The 21,244-nt window shown below is 39.4% G+C and overlaps 1 protein-coding gene across 5 annotated transcripts in view; it reads left to right on the forward strand.

The window, feature by feature from the left end:
- The window catches only part of Negr1 (neuronal growth regulator 1), a 754,675-nt gene that overhangs the window by 608,913 nt on the left and 124,518 nt on the right, over positions 1-21,244 (forward strand). The window contains exon 7 of one of the 5 annotated variants that reach the window (NM_177274.4): positions 191-1,127. The exons of the other annotated variants lie outside the window; for them this stretch is intronic. Within the exon in view, the coding sequence (NP_796248.1) occupies positions 191-258 (68 nt within the window). The 3' untranslated portion in view covers positions 259-1,127. Of the gene's footprint in view, positions 1-190; positions 1,128-21,244 lie in introns of those variants that run through there. 5 annotated transcript variants of the gene reach the window in all.

Genomic DNA, 21,244 nt, shown 5'->3' on the forward strand with positions numbered 1-21,244 from the left:
AAGAGTAGAATGTGTTGCTTATTTTAAAGATGTATTTCTACTAGCATTTTCTCTCCTACTTTTATCAGTGAGCTCAAAATTATTTTTATTGGTTGAAAACATTTTACATTTGAATGTGCTAGATTTCGTAGTGAGTTTCAGGATTAGTAGAGCAGCTTCAGTGTTAGCCTCACTACCTTCTCCTTTCCAGAGAGTTCCATTCCCTGGCAAGTTTTCTTCATGTTGAAAGTTTCCTTTCTTCTGGTCTGCATCTTATAAAAAGATCTTCTGGTCTTCTACGTTGTCTTACACAGCCCTAATCCTTCAATAAATGAGACCCAAATGCAGCCCTGTGGACATGAGGACTGGAACTGTGAGTCTTCCTACAAAATAAAACCATGATAGCATTTGGGTTCACAGTCAATGGATGACCAGACCCTTATCATGGCCAAGCATTTCCATGTCTCCTTCTGGAGCATGCTGCCATATTCTTCGTCGTTGTTATTTCTGAGAGATCTTCGAGTCCCCCCATCTACTATGCACCATGTTCCCTGCAGCTGTGACCATATCTGAAGCATGATCAAATGACTATAGCAGCAGGCAGCACACAAACTTGCCCATCAGGGCCCCTGTGCTTTCATTTCTTCCTCTGAGAAATGGAAACGTAACCCCCTTATTAAGAGACCCAGCCATATAAGTAATCAAAATCATTGTGCATCTGTAACCAAACTCCTTCTTTACTTAGTATAAGGCATAATTATTAGACATTCCTCAAATAGGTAGAGTGAAGTGAAATTAATTACTTTTTTTCCCCTTTAGACCATTGTAGCTTCCAAGTAAAGAAGGGGGAAGTATGGCAGGGATGATTCATCCACAAGACATACTTTCTCCAAAGCACTGAGAACTCAGCTGTGGTACCTAGAGGGGCTAGGGTGATAGTTGGAGAACACTGCTCCTCAGAGAGTCTATCCAGCCTAGGTGGAGCTTCCATATCCAAAATCGTGCAACTGGGATTTTTCTACAGACACACAAGTTAGCTATCTTCCCATGTGTACTTTAGTGAGATATAATAAATCAAACAAGAAATGTTATTTTATCTTTGCTATGGCCAGCATTTATATAGCTTGGATTTTTTTCCAATTTTACCTATGAAAGAAAAAAGAAAAAGCAAGCTTCAATGTTCAACAGTTTTAAGACAAGCAACCAAGTTCCACGCTCAGAGACATGGATTTATATCACTTCATACTCTTCCTTCTTTTGATTTTGTTAAAGACCCAATCCAATTAGCACACATGTGGAACTGCCTAATTAGTGAGGCAGATGAGCTTCCTGCCAGAGCCAAGCAGGTTGCTGTCAGACACTTTGAAGGAATTACAGTTTTCTAAAACTTTTAAAAGAAGAACTAACAGCATATTTCTCAGGAACTGGCATGAATGTGGTCTATGCTCCAGGAACCAGCAGCTACAACTGTGGTGACATTTGTGTTTTCTCTAAGACTCATGATCCTGTAGGAGTGTTGCAGCATGTGGATGGATGTGTGTTGTGCAACGTACAAAAGCTGCTGTCACGGAGTGAAGAGACACTCAACTATTGTCAAGATTGTTGCCGGTTCTAGAGAGGACTTTGGTTCCCAGCATCAACATGGTACAGCTCACAGCAACCTGCAGCCCCAGCTCCAGAGGGTCCACTGACCTCTTCTGCCTCCTCTTCAGGCATCTACACACACATGACACATGTGAGCACACACAAACACACACACACACACACACACACACACACACACACACAAACAAAAAGAAACCAGATTCATCTTAATCTGTGCTCACATTCACTGCTGTTATGTGAGTCAACATAAATTTGGCTTGCCCAAATTTTTAGGAGACATGAACAACAGTTTATATACTTTACTTATCTGAAAAAAAAATTGAATGGGGTTTATTCCGCTCTAGTCAGCAGGGCATCTGCTGGTCTTCTGCTCAGACATTGTTAAGCAAAACATCTGCCAGCTACACCTGAGGAAACAGGATCACTTTGCCCTAATCAATGCACATCAGTGTGAGTTACCCTCAGGAGACTTCCCCAAGACTTTCTCTTCCTTGAAAGATCCCTTCACTCTTTCCTTCCTTTATTTTTTATTGTTTAATTACTAAACAAACAAACAAAAATGGGTGATATTCTGATACCTTTAATAAAATCTCCATCTATTTTGTTTCTGTTTATTTGTTTCTTCATTTTGGTACTTTTTGGATCTTTCCCATTGTTTGGCTTTTTCTCATTTTCCCTCAAGTGCAAGATTCAATCAACTCCAAAGAAGACAGGCTGTTAGACAGCTGCCTCCCTCTGTAACCAGCAGTATAGATTTGGGGCAGAACCAAACAGCCTCAGAATAGGCAAGCTCAAAATTGCTTTTGAAAGCTTCATCACTGAAAATGTAATTAAACTTGACTTACCCCAAATTGATTTAAGTTACAGCCTAAGGGCCAACCTTTGACCAAGGAGCTTCACACCTGCATTGATCCCCACATGCAATTGAATTACCCAAGCAATTCGTGCATTTTCACAGGGTAAGCCCTGGAGTGCAAATGGCCAATTTGAGTAGTGACTAGGTTTTATTTCAAATGTGTTAGAAGGTTTTCTCATAAGTTCATGGGGGGAAATCGGGCTTACTTTCAAAAATATTCTCTTAGTCATGAAATTGATTGCCCACCGGGTATTTTGTTTGCAATAGTTTTTAAAGTTTGTTTTGATTGTATAAAACTTTTCTTCCCCTAAGAATCTTTTCTGACTTTGAGAAGATGACTTCAAGTCCTTCTGAGTGTGTGCCAAAATGTAGGAGGAAAAAGATTTCTGGGAAAATAAGACAGTGTGACTATTACCCAAGTGGAGATGCTAAAGAACACTGTAGACTGACAGTCAAGAAGCAGAATACAATTGTTTTTACTATGATAGAAGCAAGCTAATCTTCCAGGAGTCTCTGAAGAATTGTATACCATGACAACACTCCACTCATTTCCTTTCCAAAATGTTTGATAAGATTATCACAATGAACAGTCACTTATACTCTTTGAAAGCAAAACAAGCTGATATTATGCATTTTAATGTATCATGGCTGTGTCCTGTTTTTGTGTGTAGTTGCATGTGACTAGTCTCCTCAAACTCTTTACATTTTCATGTAAACCATCTTTACATAGTTACCATGTATACTTGAAATTGGGAGATAGATTCAGTGGTTGTATAACTTGCTAAAATTTCTCCATATTTTGATTCAGCCTTCTGAAATAACATTTTATATATCCAGTGATCTGTTTGGAAATATTTAGTGAAAATAATGTGTATATCAGCATTCAAAATTATAAGATACATAATTCTCTCTGTTGAAAAAGCCACCTAGGCAATGATTTCCCCAAGACACTGGCCCCAGAGGCACATATATGCAAACAGATCAGGATCTTAGTATAACCACAGTGTAACATGTGAAACACTAATTCATCTATGAGAGGAGTCCTAACACAAATGTGGCCTGGCAATTTTGTGCAAAGTAGCAAATCAGAATCATTCCTCACTGACTGAAAGGGTGGTTTTAAACAATATGCCTAGTACTTCCCAAGGTGATTACTACAGAGTCAACACAGTTCTTAAAGTTACTTACTTACTTACTTATTTACTTGATGCAGGAAATATTAAAAATATACTATCTGGCTCCAGCCACCTTGCTGCCTCCATGGCTACCCGGGTGTAGTAACCGCCCATCCCCCTCTTCATTCGTTCTCTTCCTGTGGATCCTGCTCACATTTCCAGCCATCCAACCCCCTGTGGTTAGAGATCACAAATCTCAGTAACCTGGTAAAATCAAAATTTTAGAGGCTTATAATTATCAGTCAGATTTATATTAGTAAATCTTCAACCCACAAAATGCTCACACAATGAACTCAAGACTCAGTTGAAATAAACACAAGCTACACAGCAAGATGGAGCAAATGTACCCCACTTAATATTTAATCATCTATCTAAGAAATCCCCAATATTTATGGTTCCCATGACTGTGTGGTTCTGTCTCCTCTTCCTCTCCTATAAGTTCTATCTTATTTCTTCCTCTCCTACCCTTCTTCTCCTCTCTCTGTCTCTCTCTCCTTGTCTTTAAAATTCTCAGCCCTTCTTTCATTTCCACTGTTCAATCACAGGCTTCTTGTTTTATTAATATTTAAACTAATTTGGGGAAATTTCTGCTACACTTACATTAGTTAGTTAGTTAGTTAGTTAGTTATTGTGTGTAATGGTGTAAAGGGCATGCATGGCATAGCATGAATGTGGAGTTCAGAGGATAATCTGCAAGAGTGATACTCTCCTTACACCATTCAAATCTCAGGCCCTCAAGATTGGTAACAACATCTTTATCCATGGGGTCATCTTGCTACCATTCTCTCTATCACTGTTGCGGGGAAAAGAAATTATTTTGAATTCTTACATTGGATATGATGTATGAAGTAGGTTTCTGCATACCACTGTCTACTTCAGTGACTATAATGGAAATCAGAGGCATGCTGAGATGCAATGGTGGTTTGGCACACAACATGAGGACCTGAACTCAGATACCTGATAGCTATGTAAAAAGCCATGTGCCTATAACCCCAGCCCTGCAGGGGTACAGAGACAGAAGGATTTTTCCAACTTGATGGGTTGCAGCCCTGGTCCAGATTCAGGGAAAGACCGTGTCTCATTGGAATGAAAGCAGAGTGATAGGACATCCTACAATGGCCTTCACACATGAACCTGTAGATGTGCATAATGCACACACACGTACCCCACCCCCACAACACACACACACACACAAAGGTTCCACTATACAAACTGTATTACTCTGGCAAAGTATGTATACTTTCTTATTTTTGACTTCTGTAAGATGGGCTTCATTAAAGACCACATGGAATTGAAAAAATGCCATAAAGAGCTATAGGAAATTTCTGTCACATTAGCCTTTCCCCTCCTCACATTACTTCAGTCTTTCACCTCATGGAATCCATTACCTCCTTGGCTCTATTCTGAGATTTTGATGATGTAACTTAGCATCTCTGATCCCCGTGGCAACCCTGATGCTGTAACTGGGGCTACCTCCGTGTGGTGGTGCTACTACATGTTGTCCAGTTGTTAATGTATTCATGTAATATGAAGAATTTTCCTTCCTCATGATTGGCACTGTCACTGGCCTTCACCCCACACCAGGCTTCAAGCTGCTTCTACCTACTTCTTTCTTTTGCAAACTTGAACTTTTAATATCTGGAGCTGATAAATATGTGTGCTTATAGGATACCGTGAAATATTTTGATAAATGTATGATGGTTCAGTTGAGTTTAGCATTATTTGTCTCCCCAGTCACACATTGTCACCATAATGGAAAGTTGAAGCTGCTTTGACCTAGTGTTCTGTAATAGGCATTGTCCGATCGTGTACTGTAACTTAGATCCCCTGATGGAATTCTTTGCTGCCAACTACTCCTGCAGGTCTCTATGTAGGTCTTAATGACCTACATGCACGTGGGCACAGATTACAGATTCTGCCTTTTATATGGTGGGATAGTAGTCTGTTGCATGTATGAAACACATTTATCAGTTACTGGATATTTTTACTCATTTCTTTCCTGGAAGGGAAAAGAAAAAACAGCTGTCAGTTAGTGTACCTTTTGTCCACTTAGTGATGGTAAGACTGTTGCATCCCATGTCTGCTTCTTTTTGTCTTGTTCTCTTTCTCTCTTCCTCCATTCCTCTCTCTTCCCCCCACGCCCACGTTTCTAGGTATGGAATCTATGGCCTTACATATTTCCAAAGAAGCTGCTACAAAATTACTGCCAGCCTTTTCATAGTAATCCTACTAAGTTATATTCCTACTGTGTGTGAGGGCTCCTCTGTACATGCTCCCCTGGATGTACCATCCTCACTTTTATAATATCTGTTCCTATTGAGGGGACTTGTATGTTTTGATTTTCATTTTCCTGGTGGTTAGTGATGTTGTATATTTACCAATGTTACTGTTGGCCATTTAGATGTCTTCTTTTCAAAATATTATATATCACCATTTCTTTTTCTTTCTGCTTGCCAAGTTTTGAGAGCTCTTTATACACTGTAGGTTATACATTTTCTCCTACTCTTTGGGTTTTCTCTTCGATCTGGTTTTTTGTCTCCAGTTCCTTTTCCATTCTAGCTACTAACCTTTCGTTACAAATGTATCAAGTTTCTTATATATTCTAGCTACTAACCTTTTGTTACAAATACAGGTTGCAAACAGTCATTTGTGAGTTGTCTCTTCTGTTTGTTGTTTTCTTTGCTTACAGACAATCCTAGTTTGACAAAGCCCCATCTCTCTATTTTTTCCTTTCTTTCCTGTGCTTTCAGGGTCCTGTTCAGAAATAGCCTTCCACTTTCCAGTATCATTGTGAGTTTCAGCTATAGGACTAAATGACAGAAACCCCATGAGGCTAGCCCACAGCAGGGTTCTCACCAAATGTACACTAGCCACAGCCCCAGGAGGAAGGATGGCAGTGAATGACCTTAGGAGGCAATGATACTTTTAACAACATCATAAAAATGTTCACATCTCAAACATCTATTCATACACTATCAAGAGCTTTCAAACTGTGAGTGGCCATAGAGCAAAATATAATTGCTAGAATATTCTAATACTTTAGTTCCTAAGATATTTCCTGCTGTGACACTCCCAGGCAAAGTATCCCTGTCTGCATTTCTCTCCCACTCCAGCCATTCCCCTCACATCTGCTTTGCAGTGGTCTAGAGGTGTGTGAGCCTGCATTGATCACTTCTTAAAGTCGCCCAGTCATTTTACTATTTTGTGAAATTAATTATATTACTCTTATGCTGATCAAAGAGTGATTTAATTAATGCTACATTACTTAATGAGCTATGTAACCTTTCACTAATGCATGCTTCTTCAACTTTTTGTAGTCTACTATTAATCTACTCATTAATTCATACTTTAAATTGAAGTTGAAGGCAGCCTTTCTTGCTTTTGGACTATATAGGATGTTGTGAGACACCTTCCAAAGACACATTAGCACCAAACTCTTCGTGTCAGAGAGACATAATAAAATTAAATACTTTTGACTCTGAACAAATCAAGAGAGAACTTCAATATGTAGATTTATAACACCTAATCTTATGATAAAAGAATACTCTGATTAGTAATGACAAGAATATAGCTGATTAATAAATGTTATTTATCTCTCAGAAAATAGCCCATAAAGATAATTTATCATTTGGTTACAGTTTATTGTAGCTAAGAAACTCTCTGGCATAGGGTACACTGCCACCAGACAGAGACCAAGAGAGGCTTTTAAGTTAGGAAAAAGGTGTTTGTTGTTTCTTTTGCTTTGCTTTGTTAGTAACTATAATGCAAATGCCTGTGTGGACACTCAGAGGTGGGAATAGTAGAAAACTCTGCTGAGTAGACTGGTGTATATCCAGACTTGTCATCTCAGCTCCATTAGCTGATGAGGCAACAAAGGGAGAATTATGGCATGGCCTGGACTCAGAGAACCATGGCTTCTGAAGTTCAGAAAGTGTACATCCAAATAGGAAACAAAAGAGCACCAAGCAAGAACTGAGTCAGCACTGCAGCCCTTGCAACTTAACAATAGCTGAATTCAATACAAGACACGCTTCATTTTCTTTTTAATGTCATTATGTTGCTTTTGTTGGTATTATTTATACATGAGCATGCAATAGAGCAACAAGCTTAGACCATGTTAGTCCAAAATGGACTGATTACCACACAGAAGAAAATCACTTCACATCACATACATAGGTATGCATGTATGTTCTAAGAGTTCACTGAAGAATTAAAGTTCCCCATGTTGATGGCAGTTCTTCATGCCCAGCATTGCATGTGCTGGTTACACCCCTTCTCACACCACAGGTACCCCTAACGTTCTAATGAACAACACTTCACAGGGGCTAGATTAAGTACTAAGTCCTAACACAGTTATCTGCTCTCAGAAGGTTGTGCCCATTCCATGGGCTTCTTTATGGGTGATCCTGTACAGCTTTTAAATTCTAACATTTGTCTTCTTTAAAATGACTTTTAGACTCTCAATGTCTAAACCAAAGGTCTAGGAATAAAGGCAAATTATTATGGATATTCTATTTTACCACTAAATTCTATTAAAGCAAAGTACTTTCAGACCCTTTGCTTCAAGGGCAGGGATTTTCCAAGACCTAATTCATCATTTTTATTCATTAATACTAAAATCCTGTGAGACTAGGAAAGAACTGACAAAAAATCTAAAATTGGGTGAAGAATATTTTAGGCCACTTTTCAAAAACACCAGTATTTCTTGGGATTAGGAAGAGTCACAAGCTTCAAAATGCAAAATTAATAATGACCTAAGAAGACAGTTCTGTGTCCCTCAGACATGAAAGTCTACATTTGATAACAGAATTCCTGAAAAACATCGCAGTACATGTTCATCACTGCCCCTGCCTGTGGTTATGTTCCACTAGCAAGGATACCGTCCCAATATCACACCAAGGTTGACGATGGCCATAACAATCTGAGTGCTGTCTCTGTGCTTCTGGCTAAAGAGGGAAGAATGAATGTCTCTTTCCTTCCTCTTACAAATACTTCTTAAAGTCCATGTGTCACCATTAACATTGATTTGTCTCTGGTTCTTAGATAGCATGGACTCACTTAGCTGCATAGAAGTGTCTGGTGCCTTCTTCCATCACTTTTACTATGCTTTAGGATCATCATGATTTACACTAGGGGCCACTAGAACAAACATGCTTGAGATCTGGGGACCAAGAGCACCTATGTGACTGATGGGTTGGGACTTGAGGTTGACACTCATCTGAGAACATGGAAAGAGAGAACATATGTAAATAATCCTCTAGGATTATATACAGTTTAAAGTGACTATATAGCGATCATATACAGTTTAAAATGAGTGAGTTATTTCTTCCAGTATTTTTCCATCCTAGAAATTGCTTTTCAGACCATGAGTGTCTAGCAGACTGAGATATCAAAAAAGCAAACCATGGATAAAGGAGGTGGGGAAGGGTCACTTTGGTGTTCTCTGTGCCCTCAAAGATCACAGGCTTGTACTAAAAATATATTGGTGTTATTTTATGTTCAAATATATGTGCTGTGAATACTTCTTTTTATTTCAATGGAGACAAAATAACTGGCTTTTTGGTTGTTACAGGATAAAAATTACAACACTCCTCATCAGTGTAGACCATAGACCAGTGGCTCTTTGCTTACCAGAAAACATCTCTGAAGTGCAGCCAGATCTTCACTCATGACACATAAGGTGGTGTAGCTCAGGCAACATATCAGCCTTTTAAATCCTGTTCTTTCTTCTTTAAAATTATCACTCATAGGCTTAATCTGATAAAGAGTTTGTGTTAAATAGTGGACATAGTTTATCTTCCAAACATGTCTGTATTATATAATTCTCCAAATACCACGATTTAACAATTATCAAAATTGAACTAACCCTAGAGATAATCAAAATTAGTTCTGAATTTTTAATCCAGAGATAAATTATCCTCACTGAATAAGGCATCACACATACAAAGAACATATGTATATGCTTTAATATAAAATAGGAGCATAATAAGGAAAATAAATAATTTAAGTTCACTAGGAGATTCCCAAGTCTCATAGGCTGAGTAAAATATAAAACATATTTTGCAACTATTTACAAAATGTACTGACTCTTCCAGGAAAAAAAAATATAACAAAGAATTTGTAAGACAAGAATGCTGCCTATTAGATACTGTGTATAAAATGCTGCCCATAAGACACTGTGTATAGAATGCTGCCCATTAGATACTATGTATAGAATGCTGCACATTAAATATTGTACATAAAGTGCTGCCCATAAGATACTAGGTATAGAATGCTGCCCATTATATACTGTATATAAAATGCTGCCCATAAGATACTGTGTATAGAATGCTGCCCATTAGATACTGTGTATCAAATTTTCATCATGAGTTCACCCTCTAGCTCCTCCCCTCATGCTAGATGTGAAGAAATTACCCCAGGGAGAAGACTTAATACCATTATTGTCATAACTCTTCAATGCAGAACTTGGATAAGATCTCAATTCTCCTAACACTTTGTTTTTTATTTTATTCCTGTGCTTTCAGAAGACCACAGAACTTGATGTCACTATTTGAATTGTTTGAAGTGTTTCCCTTCTCAAATAGTGACATCTGCTTGACACCATCCATAGATACTTTAGAAAACATAAGACTCCTGGCTCAAAGACACAAGACTGTTTCTCTCAGCAATGTCAGATGAAGTAGCAGTAGAATGAGCCTATTGCATTAGTTTCAAATGCCAAAGTCGTATCACAGATTTCCTAGGTGACCACTCTCCAAGCTGATGCTTCTATTAGGGGGATGCAGCATCCAGAGGACCCAGGGCCGGGCATCAGCCAGAGACTTCTCTTTGTCTTTGGACCTGGAAAACAACATTTACTTTTTATACTTGACATTTCCAATAAAGTCAGTAACAACAAAACATTTAGCAATATCAGGGAGCTAGGAAAGAACGGCTCCTGACCACCTGTGGGGAGAAGAAATGACAGCAGTGGTGGTTGTTTTCCTAATTCCTAATGTTTGTTCAGGTGCACTGGAACCTGTGTGAAAATGCAGACTAATGTGGCAGTTCCATGTGAGAGCTAGAGTCTAACCTTCACACCTACAGGGAAAGAGACACAGAAGGTTCAAAAACAGCAGTCACATAGCCAGTCTCTCCAGGAAGCAGGATCTCAGAAGAGCATGCTCAGCCTGTGTTCTCCATTTTGGATATCTCTTCCAAAAGTCCAGGAAGTCTTCTTGTCTGATCTCCCAGATTTAGGAGCTGGTGGTAGACTGGCACAGCCGTAAAAAGTAAACATGAGCTAAGCATGTATGTGAAGAAACCCTGCAATCTGATCTGAATATGTAGAGCAGATCAGCCTAGAGCACCATGCACTACAAGCATGGTCAGCTCATTCTTTCTGAAAAGTGAAACTACAGATGGAGTCACTCTACCTTGTGAAGCCCATCTATGGATTCAGCATGAAAGGTCATTCTTTCAGAGCAGAGCTTGAAGCCCAAGATGTCAGCTGCTCTCTCTATGTAGGTGATATGAATCCATAATGCAAGTGACACCCCAAGTGTCCCCCAATCAGAGGCATAGAAGAGTGAAACCTCAGGGCTTGAGAATTGTCCAGAATTTATTTTCTCCTGTCAGAACGTGGCCTCTGAGCTTTCCCATCTCAAGCTTCCTCAAACGCTTCTCTGCCAGGCTTCTCAGCATAGAAAACTGTTTTAAGATAATAATCAGCAACATGGTCACCCTTTATCGGGTGCTTACCAGCTTTTCCTCCAGGGCCCCTCTGAGGATGTAACACACCAAGGGCTAAGGTACCATTTCTATTCATTTACTAGTGTCTAGCACAGCAATACATGAAGCCAGACACAGTTATTAACTGGCAGTGTTTCCATGGCAATAACTTCAACACTGAGGAAGCTTAATGTGCTTAGCATTTACAAAACAAGCTTGAACACACAGATATATTTCAGCAGCCATCCTCCCAAAAGCCTGTTATGTAAAGTCATCAGGCCTCAAACACACATGCTCTGTGTTGGAAAAATCAATGTATATGATTGGCAGCAATTGAGAACACCTGCCAATAGAAATCTCTGTAGGATTTGCTCATCTCAATCATGAGAGAGACTTAATGTTCGAGGGAGGACTGTGGATGACTATGCCCCCTGTCCAGAATTCTTAGGACCTGTGTGTTCCAAGCCATTCCTTACATTACACACTGCAGAGACTGCATGGGTCTGGATCCAAGCAGAGCCCCGAATCTTGAATGTTTACCAACTTCTTCCCCAGGAGCAGTTAGAATCTCTCAGAATCTCAAAGGCTCCTTTTCACCTTTGTTGAAATCTGCTGTGTGTCAGTAGCTGTCATTAAGAACAAGGAACTGAGGTTAGGCAGGTCAGCAATGCTTTGATGGCTTATGAGAGCTTTAAACTTGAATGAATAACTTGCAGTGGGACTAAAATAAAGTCTATTGAAACCCAGAAATTATCGATATTCAAATATAAAAGGAAATGGCTGATACTCAGAGTTCATTGTGAAAGTATCTCCCCAAAGCATGGCTATGATATGTCACTATCATCCAGTACTGCTCTGTCCTATATCAAGTGAGAATCACCTGTAATGGACAAGTCACCAGAGCGTGTGTCACCTTCACCCTGTGAGCTGTTGGAAAATGCAAATACATCATGCCATCTGTAAGGAGCTCCCAGTTCAGAGCTTAAAACTCACCTTTGTTAGTGCTTTCGTGTGTTTTAGACAGTTATTTCAACATGTATCTTGACAGACTAAATTGATCAACCCTACAGAAACTCCTGCTGATTTTTTATCTTATTTTATTTTTTAGAATGCCAAATCATGACACCAGATCAGATGATGATTAACTGTGGGTGGACTAGGGCCTCGGGAAATTACTAAATTGGATTTGGATTGACAAAGTGATGCGACTCTAGGCTGCCTAACTGCTTTCCTACACAGCCAAACACATAACTCTCTCATCCTGACTTTGAGAAAACTTCAGATAAGTCTGTCTAATAAGTCTCTCTCAAAATATATTCGTGAATAAGAAAGATGCAATGATAAATTCTATTAAAAAAATGTATCCTACTTGCTATTAATTTTCACAAGATATATGAGCCGTTAACACAATAATCCATTATATTTAACACAGTGCCTAAAATGAAGGCTCTCTTTGGCTGTTTGACACACCATCGGTTTAGTCGAGAAATTAGGCCAGCGCACCTGTCCAGAATGGCAGGTATCACAGCTCTGAGAATGATGTGGTGTAGACTTCTCCCAGCAGAGCATTGGCCTGGCTTCAGCTGTTTCTCCATCATTAAAAAAAAGGAACATAGACACAAATAGACACAATAGAGGTCACCTTACAGTGTCTTTATCTAAATTAAGACAAGGGAAAAATGTGTGAAGTTGCATGGATTGGGAAGAGAGGTAGGCAGAAAGTAAGGAGAAACCATAAACAACAACAACAAAAAACTTATGAAAAGGTTTATTTTCAATTAAAAATTTTAACAAGGGAAACTTAAAGAAGAAAAAGAAAGAACTGCAGAAATTACATAAGCACATTGACAACAAAGAATAATGATAAAAGTTTTGGGCCAACCTGCCATCCATATGTTCTGGGAAATCGTCATCAGTTTGATTATACTATAGGTTAGTTTTCCTTATGGTCCATGATGGCCTGTTTAGCAGAGTTAACTATAACATCTTCAAACATATACATATATGTATACATATACATCATATACATATATACATACATACACACATATGTGTGTATACTTTTTTATTAGATGTTTTCATTATTTACATTTCAAATGCTATCCCCTTTCCTAGTTTCCTCTCAGAAAATCTCCTATCCCCTTCTTGCCTCCCCCTGCTCCCCAACCCACCCACTCCCACTTCCTGGCCCTGACATTCCCCCATGCTGGGGCATAGAACCTTCACAGGACCAAGGGTGTCTCCTCCCATTGATGACCAACTAGGCCATCCTCTGCTACATATGCAGCTACAGACATGAGTCCCACCATGTGTTTTCTTTGATTGGTGGTTTAGTCTCAGGGAGCTCTAGGGGTACTGGTTAGATCATATTGTTGTTCCTCCTGTAGGGCTGCAGATCCCTTCAGCTCCTTGCTTACTTTCTTTTTCATTGGGGACCCTGTGCTCCTTTTTAAAGAAGTAGCTAAAGCTATACTTATTAGTTTTCCTTGAGAATTAATAAATAACTCTACTGTAAATAGACTTTATAAATGCCTTCAAAATATTTTACTGTGTAATAAGAAAAATTAACCACTAGAAGTATGTGTTTTTAAATAAGATGTTTATAATACCAATTTTATTATATTTCAGACAATAAGAGGATATTAGATTACCTGGATGTTGGTACTTGTCATTTCCCAGTTTTAAATGTAGGCAACTTTGTTAATTTTAAAGTCATATTGATACCAAATAAAACTCAAGTTGATGGATCAGAGCTGGGCATAAAAGCAAACTCAGACTATTGATAAGCTGTGGTCTGAGGTGGTAAGAATGAACACATCACTCTATGAGATCCTACACCTTTGGTGTCTCCTGTCAAAGCATGTGTATAAGGAGTCCAAGTCTATAATAACAACACAGCTACCATATCTGTGGAGGTGGCTCATCTGGTAAAGTGTGTGCATTTCAAGCATAAAGTCTTGATTCAATACCCAGAGCTCACATAAAGAGCAAAGCATGGCAACACAAACTTATAAGTCCAGCTAGAAAGTCCAGGAAACCTAACGTACTCAGTATGCTCCATTGAAGTAGGAGGCACTGCAGGCTACCATCTGGACTCCACAGTCAGCATGTGTGCATGAACTATGAACAAGCAGACACATCACACACACACACACAGACACACACACAGAGACACAGACACAAACACACACAGACACAGACACACACACACAGACACACACAGACACACACACAGACACACACACATACACACACACACACACATACACACACACACACACACACACCACTGATTCTTCTTCTAAAAGACCAAACTCTTCTAAATCCTTCACAGCTTTTCAGTCACGAGCTCCCTGAGGAAATGCCCTGTGTGTGTTTATTACTGATTACAAGACAAGGTTTTTCTTGATGTGACAAGTCTTTCAGCACAGTCTGCTGAATTTAAGTCTATTTCACCCTGCAGTTGTGTGACATGGGAGTTTGCCATGTTCTGGAACTCATCACCAGGCACATGAATTGGAAGCTTGTTTTTTTGAATGTGATGTCCACCCTCCCACTTGAAAAGAACCCTGTAGTGTGTGCTCCAGGGGAGAGCCCAGTAGTGACACCTGTTGTGACTTATCTGTTCTCTCACCACCTAAAATGTGGGTTAAATGACCCATGTACCTCCCTGATGGGAGAGCCCCTCCGTGGCCTCCCCTGAAATGATGCCTTCTGTGCCCTGTGCCAAAAGAGAATGCTGGGTCTCACTCTTAATAACCAGAATCAATAAACAGTCAGAGTAAAGTTCAGGTGTTAGATAGTTATCTCTATATCTCTGCAGTCAATGAGGAAGAGAACAATGTGTTACCCCAACCAAGCTGGGTTATGTTTGCTTTAATAAATAAACATTAAAAACCTTAAACAACAATCTGCTTCATTAGTGAGGTTTTTAGAGATGCACAAAAGGTGCTACATTATCCTGACAACAGCAATAAATTTCACCTATTCTTTCCTCGAAGTTATATGGAACCTTATGTCCATTGGCAAGTGAGATTCATCTTCCTCCTTCAGACTGAAGGGTTTGCAGACTCACTTACCCACAGTTTCTTTCTCACTCTCCCTTTCCCTCAACAATAGATGTTGGACGTTTTTGTCAATTAGCTCATTTGTTACATGAACTGATCCATTAACTTTTCTAAGATTCTAAAATGTACATATCACCCTTTAATAATAGGTAACAAAGGAATTCTCTGTATATAACCCATACAACACATAAACATCTATAGCGTTTTATAATTTGAATATGAATATACACACATGCAAACATATATGTACCATGCATATTTTTGAGCACTGGTATATATATTTTTTTCTTATATTTATTATAGGGGACTCACCTCTTCACTTGTATGATATTTAACACTTGTCTGGGAATCATCCCTTAGTAACTTCAATAGACATCACATGACTATGAACAAATTACTTATTTTCTGACCCTGCTCATCTGGTACACAGTGGCAGCCAAGACCCCCTGGTACCTCTGGGAGCTGATATCTGCTCCTCCTTCCCAGGTTTTCTTGGAATATTGTCCCTGACAGCCTCTTAGAGTAAAAGACCCTGATGAGGGAAGCACAGACTGGGCATGGAGCAGAAATTATAAGGAAGCACACTCCCTTAAGAGCCCCATTTCATTGGCCAGTGAGAAGAAGAAACCTTTTTCTTAGGTATCTGGAGCAGGCTGACAGGTGGGAGGAAATGCTATTGTTTTGTGAATCATTGCAATTAAGTATTATACCAATGTATTACTTTTGTGTGAGCCACTATGTCGCAAACTGTGAGATTACATGAGTAACAGAGAAGGAAGGGCCAGGGCAGAGGTGGTGTGAGGCTGGGTGCTGTTGAATCCCTTGCTGGCTTGTAGACGCTTTACTTTGGATTTGGTCCTCACACAGCAGGAAGACAGTGAGAAGTCTCTGGGATCTTCTACAGAGACACAAATCTCAACCCTGAGGCTGAGTGATTGCCTGGTATTGTACTGCAAAAACAAGGAAGGCACTAATAACATTTCTGAGGTTCCACAATCATGACTTCATTATTCCTCAAGCCACACTTCTTGTACATCAAAACCCTTGCACTGGGGTGTGAGATTTCAACGTAAAGATGTGGAATGATACAAGCATTTGATGCTTACTTTAGTGATGCTTTCTATTGTGAATTTATTTGTAGAAAAAAAACTAGAAAGCATAATGCAGAACACTGAATTTCTACAGAAACAAACACATATAACATATATTATATACACACACCCATCATGTGAAAATCAAATAACAGTAGAGAAACTGCACAGTTTACCTGAAATTTGCTCTAAGTATCAAGAAGTCAGGAAAGTTCCAAACATTATTGCCAATGAATTCAAGCTCAAAAGAAGTGCAGAATTCATGACTGAACTGTAGGCAGTAAGGAGGCTTATCAATATCTGTATCATTTCTGCCTTTGGATTTAAATATTATTTTTAGAACAATCTTCCCTCAAACTATTTTTCTAAACTCAGCAACTACATTCAAAGCAGACTCCTTATAAAAACACACTTCTGAAATTGTACCAAACTCTGCAGTACTCAAACAATTATATCTCAAGCTTATAGTTAGGGAATATGATAGAAATATAGATAAAAAGGGGAAAAGAAACAGAGTAAGGAATGGTCTTATAGGCCTACATTGCCTAAATAAATCAAGATATATTCTATCTCCCTTCAGTTGTCCTCATAGAAACAGAACACTTATCTAGACTTTAGTGATGTCTGTATCCCTTTAAAATTCACTTGTGAAAATTCCAACTCCAAGGCACCAATATCAGAAACTCTCCAGTGGGTAATCAAATACCAGATGGAATTCATGTCCCTTTGAGAGAGGCTCTATCCTGGATGGTCAGGATCATCTTCCAAGATGACTTTTCTTACCCACCCATCTCCTCGTGGGATGGTGATATGTCAACTCTGCTGTTTATTGGATGTGTAGTCTCTGGGGTTCTGTTCTGCCAGCCAAGTATATTAAGACAACGCCAACCCCTTGAATGCCTTACTTCATCATGTTCTTCTATAGGTGTAGCCACTAAAGACTTAACCCTAAGTGTAGATCATCTCCTGGCTAAAGTTTTAAGTGCAGTTGTTGTTAGTCTTGCTTTGATAAAACCATCAGTCACCAGAGGGGAAGTATGGGGTTCCCCCTGCTAGTGGAGTACAACCACCAAGCTGTGTCACGGTGGAGAAGACTCAAGATGCCTTTTCCCGGTTTCTCCTCAGCATCTACTCACCCCTGTCTTCCTTTGTCCATTGGCTCCTCCACAACTGTGTCTTGATTTGTGGAATGCAGGCTGTGTCGGTGACATCCCTGTTATCTATTCCAAGCAGTTGTCCACTTTACAAGGCACATTCACAGAGGATATTTCCCGGCACTCCTCTACTGCTGTGAGGTGGAGAGTAGCACCTCTTAAAAGTAGGCTAAGAACAGTCCAAGCAGTTGCTGCTTTCTTGATTTCTAAATTTCTAGTGTCTACAAAAACCCTGTAGAGTATTCTGCTCTAGTTTGTTGATAAACTTTTCTAACAGTGAACTAGCATGATAAAACTTCAGAAACATAGAAATTAAGTGGTAATGCTAGAAAGAACAGTTGGATCCTTTCTGAGCTTTGGGAAATCGGTCCAAATCCTCCTGGCTTATGCGGCTAACTGGAAATCTTTGGCATTCCTTGTTGGGCCAGCATCAGTCTTATCTTCACAGTTCTCCTCATACTGCCGTCTCTTCTGCGTGCTAGACAGGAGGTGAACTCCAAGCATGTGGTTTTTATGTCTTATCACCTATGCATGAGTAGAGTAGCAAGAGTAGATAATAAAATAATACAGAGCATTTTTAAATACACATAAAATTATTAAAAGAACTTTATAAAGCAATTAAAGATGGTTCTTCTACCCCGAAAACCATTATCCCCTTGAGCCTAACCTGGCTCCTTCACACCATCATTATTTTCTGCTTCTTATCTTACTTCTAAGTCCTCTGTCATGTCCTATGCCCCACTGTTCTGTAGCTACTGAAGAATCTGAGCATTAGCAGCCACTCTGTGTGGTCCTGCCTGCGTGCCCACGATTACAGCTTTGTCCTGTGTAGAGCACCTGTATTCTCAAGAAGAAATGTGCTCTGTGCAGAGACCAACACAATTTGGGAAACCACAGGAAGAGACGCTTACTTTCCCCTGTGGAAGCAAGTGGCTTAGTCTCCAAACCATAGAGTCTGTTTACAAGAAATGACATGAATTATAAAAGTCTTAAAGGTTTGTGTCCACATACAAAGAAGCATGCACAAGCTCACACATTCCAGCTGTTTATTTTCCCTTTTCTTTTTTCTTTCTTTTTTTTTTCTTGACCGTGCCTTAATTCCCCAGTCACTCCAAGCCAAGGATTAAGTCAAGTGAGAGCACTGCAGAAATCTGATCCAACCCTGCATGTGGGTAAAAAACACAGAAAAGCTCAAAAGAAGCAAAGCACAGCTTCCCCCAGCACAGCCTCAGGAATCCGTGCCAGTTCCTTCATGCCGCCTCTTTCCCTGCAGTAAGAGCACCGTTGGCTGCTTTGAGAAGAGGAGCCTAGGATTGTTCTTTGCCTTATAAAAATATCTTGCAAAAATGTATAATAACTGCTGACTGAGCTGTTTCTTAGAATTTTTAAATTTGGTTGATTAGCTGAGTGTGTGTGTATTTGTGTGTGTGCCACAAAACTCAGTCAGATGATAACTTAACAGAAGTCAGATCTGACCTCCTAAGATCTAATATAGGCCACTACCTGTATTCTTTCTCTAGTTATCAATACCAGGTGTGAACGACTGAAAATATTGGCTAAATTCTTCAAAATTATCTTCTTTTCTTTGTCTCAAAATTTCCCCTCACTGTTTAAAAGTTACTGTCTGCTGTAAAGAACACAACTCAGTACGCAATCCCACTCTAGCTCTGGGGAATCTAGTGCTCTCTTCTGACCATTGTGTGCACCTACATACACACGCATATGCATGCAGGCAAGCATGCACACATGCAAATATGCACACACAAAATAAATGTTTAAGAAAATATGATAACAAAATTTTATTGCTACCATCTTTTTAAAAATTTTTTTTTCTTTTTCCAAATAATAGCAAAGACCTAGAAACCGTTTTTTGTCTCTCTACTCCTCTCAGTCAATAATTGATGATAATTTACTCTCCCTTGGTATGATTAGAGCATATTTTAAATTATCCATTTGCATTTGGTCTGTAATTAAAATTATGTGGCATTTAGGACATTATCCTGCCAAATGCTTCACAGGCTTTCTCTGATGCAGCACAGAGAGTCCAGGTGCAAAGCCACATAAAACACTGAGCGAAAATAATTCTCTGTGATTTCACATGCAGGCCACTTATGTACCAGCTCCCAGGTGATATACACAGATCTGGATTTCCAGGACATGTAGACTCTTCAGACTTATCCTCTCCTGCTAACCCTGAGGGGAAAGGAAGACAAATATAGTGAATACAGTGCTTGGAGCACATGTACCCATCAACAAGCATACAAATACGTTCTATGAGAGACTATTACCCAGCAAGAATGATTCAATTACTTGTAAGAGGAGGACATCTCCACACACCTCTGAGAACAAGCATGGCCTGCTCACCCGTCAGTGGTCAGGGGACTTGTTTTGCCAATAAATCAGCAAAAGTGATGCATGCTGTATCTAGGAGGAAGTCATTGGAATTCCTAACAGGGTATGTCAGACTTCCCCATGAGAGGAGTGTAACTAGATATATCCAGAGTAAAATAACATAGAATCTTGTCAAAACCGCACCTGACCAGTAAGCAGCAAAGTGCCTGAGGGTTGAGGACTGAGCTCTACTGTGGAGCAGTTGAGCAGCATGTGTGAGATCTTGAGTGCAATTTCCAGAATACACACATGCACAGGCATGTGCACGTAAATGCATGTGTCCATGTTCCCGAACATACAAACATATGCACATACATACACACATGTATTCATAGATTACATGAACACAAAATATATTTTGTGGTTGGAGCTACAGAGTTTTGATTAGCACCACAAAACAATCTGGCTACAGATGGTAAATCAGTTTTTTTGTTGTTGTTGTTCTTTGGTGTTTTTGTTTTTGTTTTTGTGCATATACAACTGACTTTACAGAAAGGAAATAGAAACCATAAACTGTAGAAAATAAAGGGAATTAGTTAAATATTAAATCATTCCCAACAGCTATTTTTAAAGTAAATAAGAATCCCCAAGTCACATTCTGGCTTTTCCTTGAATAATTTAGAAAAGCATATACCTTCATAAAGATTTAAGTACAACTTGGATGGAAGAGCCTGTGGGTGCTCAGGTAGAGATGACCTTGGGTCAGTGAGAAGGGTACTATGGTAGAGATGATGTTGGATCAGTGGTACAAGGTGCTGGGGTAGAGATGACCTTGGGTCAGTAGGACAATTGCTGGGATACAAATGATCTTGTGTCAGTGGGACAGACAGGTTAGCATCTGTCTGTCTGTGATGGGGCTATGGTAAATGCTACAATGTTCTTAATGTCCTTCCCTCACATCAAGAAAGCCACAGGTGAAGTGGTGCTGTGGGCACAGTGTTTTGAAGAAAAAAAAATAAGATCTCTCCATCGCATCCTGCAATTCACAGTGTGAAATGGGGGTCAAGATGATGACAGGAAGGTTACAACAGCAGGGCAAGTTCTACTGAAAAATTGTTTCCTTTAACTGTCACCCATGATTCTTGTTATCTTACCAAATCCTGCCTGATGTTTATTAATAACATAAATCAAACCTTGGCATCTACCTGATGACTGAAAGCCACTGAAGAACAGAAAGAAAATTCAAGAATCTGTCTTCACCTCTTCTTCACACCTC

This window comes from Mus musculus, chromosome 3 (genome assembly GCF_000001635.26).
Source record: "Mus musculus strain C57BL/6J chromosome 3, GRCm38.p6 C57BL/6J".
In the NCBI taxonomy this organism is placed as follows: domain Eukaryota; kingdom Metazoa; phylum Chordata; class Mammalia; order Rodentia; family Muridae; genus Mus; species Mus musculus.